The sequence below is a fragment of the Lolium rigidum genome, chromosome 7 (genome assembly GCF_022539505.1).
Source record: "Lolium rigidum isolate FL_2022 chromosome 7, APGP_CSIRO_Lrig_0.1, whole genome shotgun sequence".
NCBI lineage: Eukaryota > Viridiplantae > Streptophyta > Magnoliopsida > Poales > Poaceae > Lolium > Lolium rigidum.
In genome coordinates, this window is record NC_061514.1 from 110,240,082 (window position 1) to 110,260,402 (window position 20,321).

A 20,321-nucleotide genomic window follows, 5' to 3' on the forward strand; every position below is an offset into this window, starting at 1 on the left:
CCTACCGACCTTTTGGTCAATTGGAGTGTTAAACTGTGTCTCCAAGTGGGAATATATGGCCTAAAGCTATTAAGTACTAGCAGTTGTACTGCAGATGCATCTCTTAGGACTTAACTTGCCGACCACAGAATGATTTTTATATGGGAGCCTATCTCAGATGATTGAATGATTGACCAGACAACCTTATCAGAAATGGTTATTGAGGTTATTAGACTATGTTTTACTTGACAATAACACCGTAAAAATAGCAGGAAATAATTTCCCAACACATGTATCATTATTGTTCAGAGCCTCAAAGGGGCAACAGAACATACCTGACCCAGTGCACCCAAACTAGGTAAACTAGTTTAGGAATTGTCAAAAAGTTGAAGAGAACCAGCACATCACACAATATGTATCTACCATGCTGCAAAATTTCAAGTCAAACTTTATTGCACGACCCGAGAAAAAAATAAAGACAAATATCTCTGAAATTTAATACAATGTTACATAAATGTTGTTTCAACAAAAATTCTTAAAATATCGAGCACCACAAAACCCTTGCACCGGGTACCTAAACGTGTGAGGGCCAACAAAACTCTTGAGCTCTATACAATTTTGGGGGCTTTATTGCTAGAATCTCAACTTGATAAATTATACATATCATGTATTCTCGGAAAGACAGAAATATTCCAAGATAGTAACTTCTGTTGTCAAAACATGTACTACCTCCGTTCTGAAATGTAAGCCTTTTTAGAAAGCATCACTGTTCCAAACAACATAAGTGCGCCTCAGGCCACCAGAATTATATTGCACTCCTTGCCCATCTTTACACAAGTTGGACAGTGGATATCAGGTTAATGGTTAATGGTTAAGCTTCATAAAGAGATTCCAACCGGTGCTATCGTATTCAATCTACATAAAGTGAGCAAAATAGTCTGCCAATGCTACAAAACATCAGATACCTTGGGTGTTAATTATCTCGCTTGATGCCTAACTCAAGATACGAGATCACCAGATCAGCAGTTTTACTTCCTGAAGCTATAACATTTCCAACAGCCAAGCCATCCTTGTTATTTCCTGCAAGAGATAACCAAAGTTCAATGACTATTTAAGTTAACATCAGATAATAGTGTTACTTAATGGCATTACTATTTCTGGTTTGCTCTAGAGAACTCCAACAAGACTAATGAGATGCAAATGCATGTTTTCTTTTATCAGAGCATCATTTTCGGCAGACCAGGAAGGCATGGAGTTACATTTTCATGGAAACCAATAATAAATTAACAATATGGTGCCTTTATTGACTTGCCTGCATAGAAGAACCCTGGAAGATCATTCTCCATCTTTCCTATAGCTTCCAATGCCAAATCATAATCATGGCCATACAGAGGAAAAGCATTTTTCCAATGTATATGTCTGTGTAATGAAGAATGTCCGTGTTAAATTAATGAGCATGTAGTGGTAATTTTTATTTTACGGAAATTCAAAAATTCCTAGTAGATAGCAAACCACAACACAAGCTCAAATGGGACATATATCAATGACTTCTACTATTAAGGCAATACGTTTGGACACTTACCTCACAAAAGTTGGCTGCCCCTCTACACCCAAGAGCTTTCTAAGGTCAGAGGTCACAAGTTGTTTCAAGATAGCCCTGCAGAAGTATAGAATATGAATGATCCACCTAAAATAAGCATAGCATTCAACATATAGAAATTCCATACGTTGGAGCTCCAGCGAGATCCCTATTGTGGCTTCCCCCAACGAATGTTGTAAATAAGTGTTGGTCATTAGGAGCTCGATCTGGGAACATCATAGAGGAGAAGAGGGTTCCTATACAAGAAACAGTCACATGTGTAACAATGTAGAGGCTATGTTCTCTGAAAAAAATATGGAGCTAAACCCTATGAATCAGAGTTAACAAAAACATGAGTACAAGTAAACTGATATAGCAAGGTTGTTTTGTGTACATAATGGCAATTCATAGCTGAGCTAACCTACCAAGGGTTTTCAGACCATGTTTTTGCTGTTCCTTATAGGGTACCAACACCCCAAATCCTTCCAGGGGTCTTTTGACATCTTCCTTCTTAAAAGCTGTTACCATGAGGGATAACGGCAGATAATCCACCTGCATAATAAATATCAATTAAGGCAGGATTCTGCTATACATGTAGAGTTCGAAAACGTCCATGTATTTCATGAGACGAAATCAGAGTCACCCATCCCATAAGTCATAACTGTAAACTTGTGATACAATAGCTCGTAGGCTCTAGAAGTATTATGTTGCAATAATTTAAAGTATTCTCCAAATGAAAATATGAAATAATAGTGAAATTAGTACAACGAAGCATCTTAAGAAGTTATGGTTCCATTATGGGAATCAAAATCATATAAAATTTAACAATCAAGGACCTCTTTTGCAATGGAGAAATGTAAAACTATCTTTACTCCAATTCTGTATTCATGTCATTAAAATAAAGTATGGTACATATATGTAGCTCATTTTTCCAGGAAGTTATTTAAAGTGCAAGCACCATTGCATGCATTACTGAACACCCACATCGAAAATCCAAATTTGTGAACTTCAGGTCCAATATATCTGGCTGCCTTCTGAAACACATCACATCACTACTAACTACTACTTTGATAGCTCCATAAGAAATTAAGTGCGTTGTGATAGAGGTATTAGCAATGACTCATATAATACACTGTGGGTCATGAAAACAAGAATGTCATCAAAGCCGCGATGAGGAATTTCACCTAGCACCAATTTGTTTGCAAGCACAACCATATAAACCATTGGACTTGTTAATCTACACTGGGATCCTAACCTGACCTTAGGAAGAAAATCTAGCACAAAGGGAGCTCCACCTTTTGTAAACTTCATCCTCTGGACATTAGACAGTGGAGCCTGAAGAGGAGAAAATGCAAGGGGTAAATAATTTGGTTTACACACATGTTTAACGGTCATAATAGCCTGTCCTGAGTACTGAAGTAGTATCAAATTTTACACATCAGCAGGAAGCAAATTTGCAGGATTGCACATCAAATGAACTTAACAGGAGGGCAGATGCGTGTTTCTTACTGTCATAATAACAGCATCAAAGGGTTGGTTCTTTGCGAGCTCCCTGTTACTAGCATCCTTTGAATCAACAAAAATTGACCACCCATTTGATGCAGAGAGTCCATCACAGCTACATGCCAATGACAACACTTGAGTCGCAAGTTTCACATTACCATCTCCAATTTCTTTGTGAAGTGCATCTACTAGTGTCTGAAAATCAGTGAACATAAAATTTAACAAAGAAGAAGTTAAATAGTAAGACATGCGGTATGTCACCATGCAGTGGGGCAGGGTATCACAACATTGCTTACAGAAAGATGAGTAATGCATCCGTTTGACCATGCATGATGTGTGATTCATCATTAGTACAATGCAACTATTTGGTGATATTTAACTCGTTCTTTTATTGTAGCTGCCTTTGGCTCACTCATTATGTCAGATTTCTTATCCTGACTGCTATGATGTTAAATATAATCAAGAGATACACTTGGATACATGATTGGTATTTTGTTTGACATAGCTTAAATTTACTGTCCTCAAGCTAATAAACCTGTGGCAAGTCAATAAGAACTGAGCATTGACCAAGGTTGGAAAAGGCGCTAGGCGTAAGCGAGGCAGTTGGCATTCGCCTAGTGCCTAGGCGACGCTTAAGCGCCCTAAGCGTAGCCTAGGCGGGCATAGTTTACACCAGCAAGTGTATATGTGGGTCATTATATGTAAATACACATTAATTTAGAGCATGTAAATGTGTAAATTTGTAATAACTACCTTTAGAATAATGCTCATATAGCTCGTTCGTGAATTATGGCATGATTTATTATTGAGGAAGAAAAATTCTTGGTTGCCCTGCCTAGGCTTCCGTTTATGCCCTAGGCAAGGCGTTTGTCCATCGCCTAGTGCCTAAGCGTTGCCTAGGCGTCGCCTAGTGGCAGGTGTAAACATATCGCTAAGCTGGACAATGGATACAATTATACAAATCACCGCAGCTTTCTGACTTGTGAAAGGCCTTAAAGCCGTGATGCTAGTTTGCTGACTGAATATACATCCTTGAGTGCCACAGAAATAACCATTACTTTAGTTAGAAAGTTAGAACACATCGGTTTTAAATGGTAGAGTTAATAGGTTTTGCCTTTGAAATCTTTGGCACTAACAAATAACAAATAAAATGACAGGATATCATCATATGAATACCTGCATACCACCATGAAATGAAAATGACACCCGCTTATTCCTTCCTTTTCCTGATACAGCGCTTCCTTTCTTAGTCGAATCACCTTTAGCTGTTAGTTTAGACAAGATGGCACCAGCAATGATAGAACCATACCTGAGAGCATTGAAGGAGCATGAACAACAGATTTGAAAGGAAAAGGGAAAGATTAAAAAACATAACTGGGAAGACAAAAGTAGCTATCCTCATTTATGATAACAAGATGCTGCAGTGTAAATGTCAAGTTGAAACTGCTAGGTCTGTTTGGACACGATAAGTGCAATGCTTATTATCATGACCGATGCAGATTACAAACTTTTAACCTAAGTAGTTCCAGTGGTCTACCACTGCACCTCTTTAATTGCCTTTTGAAGCTTCAACAGATGATAACAGAATTATCTATCTAAGTATCAGAGAGTGATATACATCAAGTATAGTAAATTTTAGAAAAAAATCCAAATAAGCTCCAGCAAGTTGATAGTTTAGCAGCTGTCCACGATTCATGGTTCAGGTAGGTACTCACTACGTTTGATGACCATTGCTTCTCAGACCAGATACAATCAATGCAGGCATTTTTCTGAATAATGGTGTCATAGCCTTTTATATTGACAATAATTTAGGATTTTAGGTTGACACTTTGTATTGCCAAAGATAACATACATAGCATCATCAGTAGAAAATGAAAATTACAATATAGATACAACTTCAAGAAGATTTATATTACTGGGCTAATTAAGAAATGTTTCTCCTAAAAGTTCAGTTCTATTTCAAAGCCAATTAATCAGACTCCGTTGCCACGAGGAGGAAAAACAAAGTAATTATGCCAATGCCAATTCACGAGAATCAACAAGGAAAGAGAAGATGGTGTAGTAACAGGCTAACAGCAGAACCCATGAAAACGATGCGAGAAAAAAGGATATACGGGAATGTCATGAAAATACAATCATGACATGTAGAATTGACACTCCTTAAATGTGTATGCAGTTACATATAAAATGAACAGCAGATAGAAAACACAAGAATTCGGAAACAAAAAATAATGAAAACGTAGAAGTGGACAAGGGATGCAGCAAATGGAATAAATGTACAAACTTACTTCTTTTCTAAATTCCATAACGCTGGAAATGCATGACGGATCTGCAGAAGACAACTGTTACTCAAAGCCAGCACAGATGCATTAACAAGGTGATATGGGTCATATGGCCAATCAAAACTAAACACACATCACATGGGAGAAGGGCACATGCTGTGTACACACATAAAACAAGATAAACTATGTTTACTATGGAGATAGAAAATAAAAATATATATCTAACTAATGCAAATAGTTGGACATGACACAATAATAACTTACAGATAATGACTCAGGATCTCCTGCACTTGTTCCAGCTACAAATGGATCAATAAGATAGTCGACAACCTGTAATAAACAAGGAAATTCTTAGCCATGTCTGGTTACAATGAACTGCAGAGCTTTTGATTACATATGACTAGTTATTCAAGATTTGTCCAGGAAAAACTCACTTCCTTTCCAAAGTGGCGTTCAAAGAAGCTCCCAACACTGAAAATGTGTCAAAACAGGGAAATCCAATTATTCATTAATAAAATATTGCACGCAAGAAACAAAGGCGTACTATGCATATCTGCCTTCTACCTACACAAAGTAACATGCAGATAATATAAAATCAGTGGATGACCTCTCAAGTCCTCAACATTTTCTTACAAGGACAATAGTTTATTACTCCATACCCAAGTTCAAGAAAAAAGTTTATTACTCCATATGTTTTGCACTTGACATCTACATCAATGTAAAACACTAAGTATGAAGGCTCACCTCTCACGTATATGCTCATCAGACACTTTCTTGGAGTTATTTGTGCTAGATTTCTCGTAAAGAAATGGTTCCAGAAATAACTTAAACTGCAAGGGTAGGAAATAATTTCGATGAAAACGAATATAACATGATGCAGACAATGAAACTTCAAGGACAAAAATCTTTTAAAGTGACAAAGTTCTGGAGAATGCACAAATGTATCAAGTTGTGAACTGAAGCCCTAATTCAGGTCATGGTGATGGGCATCAACATAAGCATTTGATAAAGTGATTCTACTTTGCTATGCATCTCTATCGACCAGTGACACTGACAATAAACATTCAACTCAGAGCTAGTAATTCACTGTTTGGCATCTTCTGTAGAATGTAGCAGTTAATATTATATAGCAGACCATACCTTTGATTTCGTAGATAGAAGACTGCTTTTCATCAGCGCAATGGGATCTGAGGGGATCTTAAGGGGAAAAAAGGAGAATGTTCAGAAGTCGTACAATAAGAAAAAAAAATACAGAATATGCATGACTAGATCAAAAACCTATTACCAGTGCTGGCGCTCCATCTTTAACAGTGTAGCGCTTGTGCTGGGAATTAGGCTGAAACAGACATTGAGCTTATCAAGCAAGTGACAAACTGGAGCAGGTAACAATACAGCAGCATGCAAACATAATTAATTAAGTATTCCAAAGAAATATCATTGGCACATACATACTGCAGTCTGCCCTCGAGGCCAAGATCATCGATTAGTCTACTAGCCTCCAGTGCACTTTCGGTCTGCAGGTAAGAGAAGCAGGTTATGTCATCAACTGATCTTCTAGCTTTAGATTCAGTTTCAAATTCGAACAAGGAGAGAGAGGAGTCTGGTCCATGTCCTACGACCCCCTACATGCCCCACCAAGAGACCAGTATCACACAACAATCACACGCTTCTTAGCAATCGCGACATGGAGCACAGCACGGTAATGTACACAGGTTGATCGGTTCGCTCGAGCCTTTGACTGATGCGACAGTAGGAACTCCGAAGCATATACAGAAGCACCAACGCACAATATACTCCACGAATTCAGAGTCCAAGCTAACGACCAAAAAATGGGCTCACCATGGTGTTGGCCCCTTCGTCCCAGAGGAACCCGCCGTCGGAGTTGGTCCGTATCTTCCCTCCGGCCCGGTCGTCCGCCTCGAACACCGTGACACGCACGCCGCTCTTCCTGAGCCTGTACGCCGCCACGAGCCCGCTGCGCAGACCGGCGGAACCGAGCACCGGCATTCCGTCAAACACCTCACGCGCACAGGCACAGAACAACCAGAATTCGGGCGGGGGGCGGAATCGTGTCGCTCACCTGACGCCGGCGCCGACGACGGCGACCGACCTGGCGGGCGCGGCGCGGGGGTCGTCGGAGGCGGCCATGGCGAGCACGGGGCGGAGCCGGCGCCCGCGCGCGGAGGCGGTGCGGCGAGGACGGGTGCAGGCGTGGGATGACGAGGAGGGGGCGGTGGCGGAAGTGAGCATTTGATTTGGGATTTGGATGGGGAGAGGGAGAGGGACGCTCGTTTGCTGTCGCCGATCGGAGTCGCGGAGTAGGTTGGTGTGGTAATCACGTCCAAAGTCCAAACGGGAAGAGGCCCCAGGTTTCTAGTTTCAGAGAGATCTGTAGTGGAGAGAAGCTGGTTCATAACTTCATACTGTTTTTTTTGGCTTATTTAGCTTGTTTGATGTGTTGAGCTGTGAAACATCTATAACGTCCCTTAATTTTATATGTGATCTAAATAATTGGTAATACCATGTGTATGCTAGTACATAACGAGGTAGAAATGAATAAACACAGTAGTCACCGATGAGATGATACCATAAATCCTACAATTCATTACATGAAAAAAAAAACATCTTTTAGTCCTCGCGAAATTACAGTAACAAAAGCTTCTTAGACAACTGAACTTTCAGCAACTCTGTGTCGCAATGCACCCATGACGCTGTCAGAAGAAGATGAGGTGCTTCCACCGACATAAGATGCACTACCCTCGTGGATATACGAGCCTCGCTCAATCTTCTCGAAATGGTCATCATATTGCTAACTATCGCGAATGAAGTTATGCAAACACATGCATGCGGCGATGATCTTCGTTTGCGTCTCCCGGTCGGGGAAAATGGTATAGAAAGCAGAATGCGCCACTTCATCTTCAGAACACCGAATGCTCTTTCAATGGCATTTCTTAGAGATGAATGAAGATGGTTGAATTTCTCCTGCATGTTCTGAGGAGGCGCACCCTGGAATTCCAGAACATGGTAGCGTTGATCTTTGAATGGAGCGAGATAACCAGTCCTATTGGGATACACAAAGTCGGTAAGATAGTATTTTCATGCGAGTAGCAAAAAAATCATGACATGATTTTGCTATTTATGTGCACATATTTTTTGTACATAATAGGCAAAATGATTACCATGAGGAGGATGTGGATAATTGGTGAAACTAGGCCGAGCAGTCCATACACATGTATCATGAGCTGACCCAGACCATCCAGGAACAGCAAATATGAACCTTAAGTCAAAATCGCATATTCTAGTGTATTTTATCTTGTCCTTCTCAGCAACTAAGACGGGAATATGTGTTCCATCAATTGCTCCAATGGCATCTTTGAAATGAGGCCAAAATCTTGGTTGTCTAATTTTATCATGAACTTCGGTGAAAGTAGCATCATGGGGTCTAATGTAATCACCCGCCATACGATCTACACAGTCTAACACCTCATGAAACTTCTTGCTGATAGTAGAAACACTACGCTCAAAACGATCTGTGGCTTCACAATTCGACTCAGGTCACCCAACATCCAAAGAAATAGAGCTAGTGATTCTATACTGGACATCTGAGAAGTTGAATGTAGATCATATTTAGCAACAAGAGTTTCATGTAACATTCTAAAAACTGATCTCCTCATCCTAATCCTAAAACACCGGTAAAAAATTCTTTGGATTCTTCACTCTCTCCTCAACCCGGTGTTTTCTTGTCATCAAGGGATTGTTCTAGCCACATAATTAAGGTGCCTTTTCACCCTCTTCCGCTGCAATACAAGCTGCAAGAAGATAATACATGTCTATATCATCATCAGAATCATCATTTGAAGAATTCATATGTAAGTACACGGAAAACAAATAAGAAAAATTTCATGACATAATTGCAAAACAAATAAGATGTGGATCATATTAGAAAAGTTAACATATTGTCATCAAAGTACAAATCCATGTTCAAAGTAAATAACATACGGATTGTCACATTACAAGTTCACAACTTCTTGTTATGTTGCTCCCATGTTATCCTAATCCAATCAAGCCTCTGCTCAGCATCCTCCTCCAAACAAATGAAGACATCATGATATTCTTGTAGGATGAACAACTGTGTGGCATAGAAGTACTCCTTGCTCCCGGGTACCTCCATCCGCAGAGATTAAAGCAACCATCCGCCTAATCTCCTTCCTAGCAGAGTCCTGGACACGCTCCAGAGATGTCATGGAGTCTCTACTCTTCTCTTCCTCTATCATCCTAATCTGCTTCTTCTTCTCCTCCCTTTTTCACATGAAATCTATCATACGATCCAACCTCGAGACACTCCTAGTGCTCATCTTTGGTGTTGCTGCTGGGCTAGGTGAGTAAGGGCATCTCTTATTCTTCTTACCTTGACCACGCAAAGGTGTAATAACAGGCTCGTCGTCACCTACACAACCTAAACCATCAATGTCATCAACATTGACTCTAGACTGGGAAGCTTCACCCTGAAAAGCTCGAACTTGAGATGATGGTGGCACCCTAGCAGTCACATTGGTCACAACATTACTATCAAAAAATTTCTTGAAGTCCCACTGCTATGCGAAACTTGGCTGCCTCAGGACACATCTGCATGTACAAGAAAACATCAGTATAGCAAATAAGAAGAAACAACTAAAGGAAAACATAGCGCTACCCACCAATATGATTGGCTGTAACTCAAGTTCCCACCAATCGTCACTTGCAGCAATGGTTTGAGTGATAGGATCTCTTCCTAGACTAGATGCATGTTGGAGCAATCCCTTCTAAACAGTGATCTGTTTTGAGTGTGGTCCCACCTATTTTTTATTTGCTTCCTATCATAATTTCTCTTCGTGCGATGGTTGAAGTTCGTTACCAAATTGTTGTAAGCATTGGCATTCAAAACATGAACCGGATGATTATTTTTATTCACTTCTTCGATGCACACGTCAAGAAACACACAATGAGCAAACGCATCCCAATTTGCTTTCCCATGTTTCGGCTTTTCAATCTAAAATACGTACATTAAAAATTACGTACATTAAAAATTACAAACAGAAAACTGAAATCTGTAGTCATGTACTATCAATGAATTGTATCCAGTAGTGGGAATTACTAACGATCAACCTAGCACTCAATTGTATATCAACACAACTTCACATGGCTGAAGTTTTATATGACCAGAAACAAATAAATAAAAGGCCCCTGCTGCTGGGAGGAAGCCATGGGGAGGAGCAGCCCGAGCTCGAGTTCGCCGGCAGGAGGAGAGGGTGTCGGGTCGGTGGGCGGTCGCTGCGACGGCGGATGGTCCTGGGGTCGGCGGGAGGGAAGGCGCGACGATGGCAGCATGCGGTCGCTGCGGCAGGGAAACCCTAGTGCAGGTTGGATTCTGCTCGAGAGATGGGATGCAGGGCGAATGAGGGTGCGGGTTGTGATTTTTTTTTTTTCCTTTTTTTTCACTTCTCAACCCATCCCACTGCGGTGGCATTTCTCTGTAAATACAATGAAGGAAAGGGCAAGATCTCGATACCCCTTCGTTTCCAGAAGTACCTCATGAACCGATTCTCGTTTGGAAAATGCTTGCTTTCGGGCGACCGATCGCGTGGCAACGATCGGTCCCTTACTCGCTCGCTCGTTCAGCGGCCTGCCAGTAGTTTTTTTGCACAGGCCCATTAGCCCATAAACACTTCCTGCTGCGATTTTAGCCCATGCAAGCAAAGCAGCCAGCGCCATTCTAGCTTCGTCATGCCGCACGTAGAGATGTTGTATACGTTCGTTAGTTTTATAACAATTGCGTATAAAATTTATAAAGAAAGCACGTCAGAGATGTTATAATGTTTACCTCGGCGTTTGCCATAAATTGTTTTGTTGTAATCGCCTATAATTTTTGGTAAAATAGTTGGTGATTTTTATTGTAATTAAATATATAGAAAACGTGTTATTGTTTAACCAATTTTTCATAGTCACGAACACATGTTTTTTTGTTGTTATAGCTTTTGATTTTTTATTGTAATTGTTGTCGATTTTTGTTGTAAACCAACATGTAGAAAAGTAGTTGTTAATTATCCACTTTTTTATAACATTTACATTTTGAAATTTTGTTGTGAATATTTTGTTGTAATAGTATATATTTTTTGTAAGCGGGGTGAGGATTTTGTTGTAATACTCGTTATGACTCAGATCCGTCGTCGGGTGGCATTTTTGTTGTAAATATTGAGGATGTCGGGCCCAAAGGGATATAACTTTTCAGTTTAACTGGGAAGAGAAGGACTGCGGGTTGAGTTTCCAAAAAATAGGGGGCAAAACGTAAAAGTTAAGTTACATTACGGTTGATTCTGGACGTTGGATCTCGATCCGACGGAGCGGAGGACGACCGATTTTTCTCTCTTTTTCAGGTGACCGACGCTCAGCGTCGCCCTTCTCGTTTTACACATGATTTGTGATTCGCTGTGGAAGAAAAACAGGCTAAAGCCCAAAAGAAAGGGGCCGTTATCTGACGAAGTGCTGAAAAGTTCAGATAAAAGTGCCATCGTCTTCTTCGGATCTGACAGAGAGCATCTGCTCGGCACCATCTTCTCCAGAATGCTACTAGCAAAGAGTACAACCAAACCATCTTCATCTCTGCAACGTTTTACTCGGACGAGACAAGCTCTTCTCCCAGATGGTAAATGGTGAAATTAGTTCTGTACAATCTCGCTAGTTTAACGAACACATACATTGGTGAGTGCATGTGAACGATACCACAATACATGAGGAGGAGGAGGAGGAGGCGAGGCGAAGATATACAAGACAGGAAGACGGGGACACACGATGTTACAGTTTACACTTGTCGCCGCCGCCTTGCATCGTCCACTTCTTGAGAAGGCAAGTGAAGGCCCTGGCGAACCGCTTGGACCTCGACCTGCTCAGCCGCGGGGGCCTCCTGCTCTCGCTGCTCTGCTCTGCCGCCGCCTTCGCGGCAGCAGCCTCTTCCGCCGCCACAGCCGCCGCCTCCTCTTCCTCCTGCAGTTGCTGCTGCTCCTGCTGCTCCTGCTCCGCCACCGCCTGGCTCGCCACCTCGTGCAGCTGCACGCGCGGCTGCTGCTGCTCCAGCTCGCGCTGCCGCTGCTCCCGGAACAGCCGCAGCAGCTTCTGCGCCTTGTCCTTGGCCCTGCCAGTGCCATTCGCCGTCAGGGACACCAGCGCCGGGATCACGCCTTCCTGGAGCACCGTCTGGCTGCACCCCTCGTCGCCGTTGCAGATGATCCACAGGCATGACACGGCCTTCTCCTGCTCCGCTGGCTCCCCGTTGTCGAGGATGAGCACAATGTCGCCCACGATCGCCTGGTTCGCTGCGACCTCCTTCTTCCCGGCCCAAGTCATGGCCAGGTTGATCAGCACGGTCAGGGCCTTGTCCGTCCACGAGGACGACGGCGTCAGCACAGTGTGGATGCTGTGGACGATGCCCGAGGAGAGGAGGAGCGGGATGTTGGGTGCGTGCAGGGACAGGTTGTACAGCGTCAGGAGAGCGTCGAGGCGGCAGGTGTTGCTCCGGGCGCCTTCTTCGCGCAGGCTGCTGATCAGGAAATGGATAGCTTCACTCGAACCGATGATGGCTTGCGCCTCCTCCAGGCAAGAGAGGTTTAGGTACATCGCCACGGCAGCCTCGCAGGTCTCTGGTTTCTGTATCATCTGCTCCATCAGGGGGATAACTCCAGCTGAGAGCAGCTGCTTCTTGTTCCTGGAAGGCAGACACAGAGATGAAATCAACTGTGCTAAAACCATCTACCCATGCTTGCTTCTGTTACAATGAGGGTAGTTTGTTGACACTATGATTACAGGGATAAAAAAGAATATACCGATACATAGTTTACCTGTTATTGCTGACAGCAAGATTGAAAAGAGCCATTGTTCCAACCTCCTGAGACTGCACATCTTCTTTGCTGACAGCCATCTTCAGGAAGCAAGTGAGCGGCTCAGTAATACCATTAGCACCCACATAGTCCCTGAGTTCATCATCATCCTTTAACAGGAACCTGATCTGCTCCACCACCTCACGCTGTTCATCGATACACTCGCTACCCTTGTTCAACACATGCAGCCAACGTTCACATCTCTCAGGTGCAGCCTCTCCAGGGTTATTCTCATAAGAGCACTTCTCCACAGAGACCTCCTCTTCTTCCTCTTCGCATCCCTCAGATATCGCCTCTCTGGAGTTCTGACTCGAGCACTTCTCCAAAGCAGCATCAGTGTTGCACTTGTCATCTTTTGCGCCTGTTTCTTCGAACAAAATCGTGCTAACACCATTAGTCACCAGGCATTTGCTACTTTTTAGAGATGTTATCCGCAAATATTTGAGCTTTGGAGATTCCGGCGGGGCGGATGGAACTGGAACCCCGTTTTTTTCACACCAGGATGTTATCAGACCCTTGATGCAGTAATTAGGTGTCACGGAAAGCTGGGACAGCTGTTTCCGAGTTTTTGGGCAGCTTGTGTTGCCACTGTTAAACCATTTCTCAATGCAAGCTCGCTCGTATGTCTGACCAGATGCGATGACAACAGGGTCATACATGAGCTGCAGGGAGATTGGACACCTTAGTTCCTCAGGTGGCAATGGCATGCTCCCTGATAAGCCTTTAATCTGTTTGAAATTAAAGGAGCCAGACCTAGGCAGGAGCTTCTCAAGAGCAGGGGCATTTCCATGGAGATCAACTGAGCTAGATATTGAACTGAAGGAGCATGAAGGACTCGAGCACTGAGAGTTGATGGAATCCATTGTTTCACTCCTAAAATGACTTGAGTATTTTCTCAAGAGATGCAGTAGATAGGCTGCTATTGATTCTTTCTTCGTGTCTTCTTCTGCATGGGCTCTCTCAAGAAGCCTTCGAAGCGCTCTTCTCTCAGCAAGAGCTGCAGCTGATGATGTAACGCCAACTCTCAAAACAGTTTGCCGAAAGAATTCAAGTTCACTGTCATCAAGGAATCCATTGGATTTCTTCTCATTCTGAATTATTTGTTTCACTTCATCACCAGCTTGTTTTTCGGCCAGATCTAAAGCAAAAATTGAGTTCTCCAGCTCATGTGCGATCTCTGGAATCTGAAAGTTTACAACAACAGATAATTATCTGAGGGTTTCTGGACAAATGATTATACAAGCAATAGGATTGCGCAGGAACAAAAAAATAAATCATGAGAAAACAGTTAGTGCTAAAGGCTGCAGCATGGCGAACTCAACCATCAACATGACTACATTGAGGTAGTGAAGAAGAATTCGACTTCATGATAAAACAATAATTGCACTGCCTTGTGGTAAATCTACCCATGATGATACACTATATTCTGTAGAAGGAATTCTACAAATATGTTTGTACATGACCAGTGATGACCTGAGAATTAAATGCTTCTGGGAGTGTTTCCTCTAACTGATGAAGACTTTCCAAAAGAGCGTATCTTGCTTTCTCAAATTTTGTAAGAACACATTCTGCTGTTAGAGCCTGCAAAACGGTAACCATGTTAAGCACAAACATTGAATTGCTGTAACAAATAGCAGAATGTGATAGTATCAGAATACTTGCTTTCTAACATCAAACACAGCCAAGCAAGTTTGATGACCAAGATTATCCAACTACCATCAACAATATGATACTGTAGTAGTGTTGTACCAAGAAAAGTCCATGTATACATGGAAACTCCAAGCATATTTACACATATGAAAATTGATAAATTACATACCAAGTAAAGTTTGCTACACTCTGAACAATACTGAAGTAGATTCTTGGCCTTATCAACAGCTATGCGCAAGGAACTCAATGCCAGAAGTCCAGAACTACTTCCAGGTCTTGTAGCCTCAAGGGCAGGGATGGCATTCGAAACTTCATGAACTACAGTGTAAAGTTTCTTACATAGTTCTCCATGTAGCTGCACAAATAGGAAAATACAATCCAAATGAATCTACAATTTCAATATGTCGTATTACAGAGTACGCAAGTTACGAATTCCAATGGCAGTAAAAGATAGGAAATGAGAGAAAAGAAACTGCTGTGTTTATCACAGTTTACTAACTTACTGTTTGGTGGGATCTGGATGTTCTCACAGAGAGTCTTATCATATACTCCCTCTGATCCAAATTAAGTGACGCAGCTTTGGTCAAATTTGGTGTATCTAGACGCGTTTTAATGTGTAGATTCGCACATTTTGGAAAGAAACTGTGTCACTTAATTTGGAACATAGGGAATACAATACAAACTAGTGGTGAGTATGCCCAGGGCTAGAGCTTGGTCCTTTTATTTTAAGAGGGACCTCTTCCTTCTCTCTTACAGAATGAAGGATGGCCAAAAAAAACCTCTCTTAGCTTGGCTAGACGCTTTGTAGTTCTCTTTAGGTTATGCCCAGGGCTAGGCCCTTTTGTACATTCCCTCCTTTCTTCTCCTCTTGTACATATTTTATCTCTTTTAATAAATTTTTACTGTCGGGGCCTCCCCTACAGTTTTCAGCTCAAAAAAAGTATTTATTGGATCAAATTTTATTTCTAACACGAGGGTGCTTATATACATAACTACGTAAGCATCACAAGGCACCCTAGGAAGTCGGCAGCTGTGTTCAGTGTCTTCCTATATCTAAAGACAGCCACAAAGAACAGCACGATCGATCGCTTAATTAATAATAGCTTTTGGCGGAATGAGAGGATAAACTGGATACCTTCCAATTGCCGGCAATAATAAAGTCCGCGTCAACCTCAACCCTCTCCATGGTGCCTTCTTAGTCAAATTTCATCTACAAAGAGAGCAATTATTGAATATGATATTGCTCTTTGTCCTCAGCACATACATGATACAATGTATGGGTAATCAACGGAAATGTCCGCGATGTTTGCAAGTTAATTGCATTGGCCAATATATAATTAAAAAAACTCAAATCTCTCAACATTAGATAGTAAAATTGACTTAAATGCAAAGTAAAATATCAAGTTATATTGAAAGAAGTATAAAAGGAGATGACTATATCTTATATAAATGGCATCGTCTCTATCACATACTTGAAGGAAGGAATGTCATCAATTAAGTATGCAGTATGTAACCTAACAATATGAAAATATAGCCATGTAACCTAACAATATGAAAATATAGCACCAGAGAAGAGAGCAAAAGGTTCATGGTTTGTTAGGACAAAGCTTTCTTACATGGTGCAAAGAAGCAACAAATAATCTTCTGATTAGCGCAATTGGCACAGAATAGAAAATAAATCAAACGAATTTACCCACAGAATAAGGAAAAAAGGATGTCTAATTTGGTTATGTCATCGAAGTTGTAAGACGAAAACTCCGGCAAGCTTGTTATGGCCTTGTGGGTGCAGATTTCAATATAAGACAGACAAGAAGCCTTTTTTTTAGACAGGAAGCCTTTTGTCTAAAAATAAGAGAAATTTGCCTGTTCGGCCAGCTAAATTTGGAGCAGTGACTGCATATTTGATGGACCAAAGAGCTAAACTTGGATGCAAGATGTTTGTGCACCACAATTATGTAGAGACAAGGTAGATCCTGAATGGTAACATGGAAACTCCATATATTTCTACAAAATATGATTGCATAACATGTCCACACTGAAGAAATAAGACGGTGAAATTTAAACCACATGAATTCCGTTTTCATAATTAGGCACAGTCTAACCCGGGGCATTGCACAGATTACAGAGTAAGCTACATTCCCCCTCCTCCAAATTGGCATCCGTACCTGACGGACACAGGGTGACGAAGGAGCAATTCCTGAATTTCACCATGTCACAGCAACTGCATCGACTGCATTCCCTCCAGGCTGCTTTTCCCCAACACCAGCCCTTGTTGGAGAGGCGCCAAATTTGGTGCGAGGCACAGAGATGGAGGAGGAGAACAGGGGACGAATTAGAGAAATGGCCTTGGCGTTGAACCGCGAATAGCAGCGTGTGGACGGGGGAGGCCGTCATCCTCGCTGGCCTCCGGATTCCGGAAACCTCGTGCAGGCCCCCGAGGATAAATTTAGGAGGGGCCTCCCATTCCCTCTCGCCGGACTAGCCGAGGGCGTTCTTCGGTTGGCGAGAGAAGGCAGCGGCACTTTTGCGAGCGGAGGCGGCGCGGCGAGCTTGGGCCGGTGTGCGTGCGGCGACTGACCGGTCCGCCGTGGATTGCGGGGCCAAAGCTGAGAGCGCGCGGTTGCTGCCATGGAGCATGGGGGCGGTTGATATGGGGTAAGGGCGGATGGCTGTGAGGCCAGCTTGGGGGCTTGGGGCAGTGCACGGCGCCGCAGTGTGGGGAGTATGGCGGCGCGACTCGGCGGCGCTCTGAGAATTGAGATGGATGGGTTGCTTTGCTTCACCGTGCCGGTTCGTGCGAGGCGGCGGGCGGCGATATCGGTGGGACGAGACGTCGGGCAGCAACACGTTCGTGCGACGTGGTCACGTGGATGGGGATCTGAAGTTCCGAACCACTATTTGATCAAATATAATCTGTGCTCAACAACTGACAGAAAGAGCTGGTTTGCCCGAGTGGTTAAGGGGGAAGACTTAAGATCTTCTGCACATAAGTGCGCGTGGGTTCGAACCCCACAGCCAGCATTTTTCACAAATTTTCTTTCTTTTGTTTTCTCATGATTTTTCTAGGTAATAATACCACTTTTGTTTCAGTATAGATTTTTAGTATTTCTCAAAAATATAATGCTTCTTTGCAGCAACAAGATAAAGAATCGGGACCTAGGAGGTGGCGCTTTGGCTCCTAGGTCTATTATAAAAACGCATAAAAAATAAATTTCAAAAATGTAAAAATATTAAAATAGAATTTCATATGTACATTCGCATATTCTATGTTTGCACATAAATCTTCTGAGAAATAACGTTTTGTGTGGCCTGTATAAGTTATGGGATATCTTTTTGCCCCATTTTTGTGTGTCCTGTGGAGACAACAAGCCACGAGATACCTTTTTGTCTCATTTTGTGTGGCATGTGGGGAAAAGGAATATTTTGAGACAAAAAGATATCCCTTGACTTACACACGTCACAAGAAATTTTTTCTCCTGAAAACTTGTGCGCGGACATACAATGTCAGTTTTATTCAAATTTTTAACATTTTCAATTGTTTTTCGCACAATAAGGTTATATGCACCCGTAAACCGAATTGAATCTCCAGCCTTTTTAAGTGGTATAGATCCAGGATTTAGTCAATCCCCGAGCCAACTTTGCATAAAGTGTTATAAATATGCTAAATTATAGAGTAAATTTAGTTTTTCTACAAATATATTGGTGAAAAAAATTCTCCACCCTAGACCATGGTCCGCCTGGGTATAGCTCCACCTCTATATTTTTTGGGCTGCCTTTAGCAGCTTCAAACTTCAAACGTAGGTTACTTTGTGCGACTGACACGTGAAACTATTGTACGATGGGTCCACATATTAGTCATTTAAAGTCAGCAGCCCCAAGTCAACTAGTTGCATGTATACCACTCTTGTTCTAGTAGACTTTTATTTTTCAAAAACAAAATGGTTTCTTGTATAAACAAAATAAAAAATCAGGATGTAACCTTTTTTGGGTTGGGCAAAGATCGGTTGGCCTTAGCAACCTTATAGCAAGGTTAAAGTCAGGTTACTTTGTGTCACTGACACTTGAAATCGTTATATATGGGGTCTACATGCCGTTTAGTCAAACTCAACAGCCCCAAGTCAACTAATTTCACCCCTGTTAGGCTATACATATCCCATATTTTAATAAAAGTAGTTAACCAATTTCAACCGTGTTGGGTATGCACATCCAACAGTTTTGATTAATTTTGTTTTTCACATTATTTCTACTTGCATGTATACCGCCCTTGTTGCAATAAGCCATTTATTTTTTTTAAATATAAGAGTTGTTTGTACAAACAAAATAAAGAACCAAGATGTACCATTTTTGGGTTGACCAAAGATCGGTTGGCTCTAGCAACAACAAAGTCATGTTGCTTATGTCATTGCCATATGGAACCATTATATGCGGGGTTCACATGTCGGTGAGTAAAGGTCGGCAACCCAAGTCAACTAATCTCAACCATATTGGGTTATAGGTAAGCCACACCACTACTCTCTTCCAAACCCTGCGCTACATATGGGGACTTGCAATCGATCCAGATCTGAGGGAGGTGGACGACAACCTTTTCACTTTCAAATTTTTCTGTCTTGGCGACTGGAATAAAGTGATGTTCCAAGGGCCATGGCTGTTCCGCAAGCTGGTGGTGGTGATTTCTGAATATGATGGCAAAGGGAATCCAAGATCAGTCCCCCTGGAAAGAACCGAGGTTTGGAGTCAAATTCATTCAATTCCAGAACTATACAGGGAAGTGGAAATAGTTGATCAGTTGGCAAGGAGGATTGGGAAAGTGAAGAGCATTGAGATGACCCACCAGCGGTGGTTTGAAGGAGATTATGTTAGGGTTCGTGCTAGCATTAATGTCAACGAACCTATGATTAGGTTCACCCCGTTGAATATAGAAGGAGAGGGAAGACGGATGCTCCAGGTCAAGTATGAGAAGATTGGCTATTTTTGTCATGTGTGTGGTGTTTTAGGACATGACATGGAGGAGTGTGGAGATGGCATACATAATGAAGAAGATGTGCAGTATGGTAATTGGATGTATGCGCAACGCCAAAACCAAATTAACAGCCTCCCCAGCTTCAGGGCCTCGTTCTGTTGCGAGAGGAAGAGGTAGAGGTCGCGGAGGTAGAGGAGATTGGAATGCGGAACGGAAGCGATCATCCGAGGACGCTTTTGAGGATGAGGAGGAGAAAGATACGGCATCTAGCCCGCGAGAACCGGCCCGGCTGTAGCCATGGAGGAGGACAATGTGTTGGCTCTAGGTGTTAGAAAGGATCGAATGCAGAGGCTAAATTTTGATGATGATCCTGGAGAGGAAGGGGCGCTGGGTGATACGTCTCAAACGTATCTATAATTTCTTATGTTTCATGCCACATTATTGATGATATCTACATG

At 42.2% G+C, this 20,321-nt stretch overlaps 1 protein-coding gene and 1 non-coding gene across 2 annotated transcripts; one reads left to right on the forward strand and one right to left on the reverse strand.

Moving 5' to 3' along the window:
• Positions 1-399: 399 nt before the first annotated feature.
• On the reverse strand, positions 400-17,118 carry LOC124676607 (U-box domain-containing protein 7-like). The gene is made up of 22 exons (XM_047212643.1): positions 17,069-17,118; positions 16,039-16,113; positions 15,073-15,258; positions 14,727-14,834; positions 13,215-14,437; positions 12,541-13,081; positions 6,792-6,857; positions 6,629-6,679; positions 6,484-6,540; positions 6,088-6,173; positions 5,778-5,814; positions 5,608-5,673; positions 5,350-5,390; positions 4,238-4,370; positions 3,068-3,256; positions 2,819-2,893; positions 1,984-2,110; positions 1,707-1,815; positions 1,562-1,636; positions 1,292-1,398; positions 945-1,059; positions 400-806 (listed from the first exon to the last, which is right to left on the reverse strand). The coding sequence occupies exons 2-21, from the start codon at positions 16,087-16,089 to the stop codon at positions 953-955; spliced, it is 3,435 nt and encodes a 1,144-aa protein (XP_047068599.1). The 5' UTR covers positions 16,090-16,113; positions 17,069-17,118; the 3' UTR covers positions 400-806; positions 945-952.
• A 723-nt stretch (positions 17,119-17,841) lies between these two features.
• Positions 17,842-17,924, forward strand: TRNAL-UAA. The gene has a single exon. It is a non-coding gene; the product is annotated as a tRNA-Leu (tRNA).
• The last annotated feature ends 2,397 nt before the right edge of the window (positions 17,925-20,321 follow it).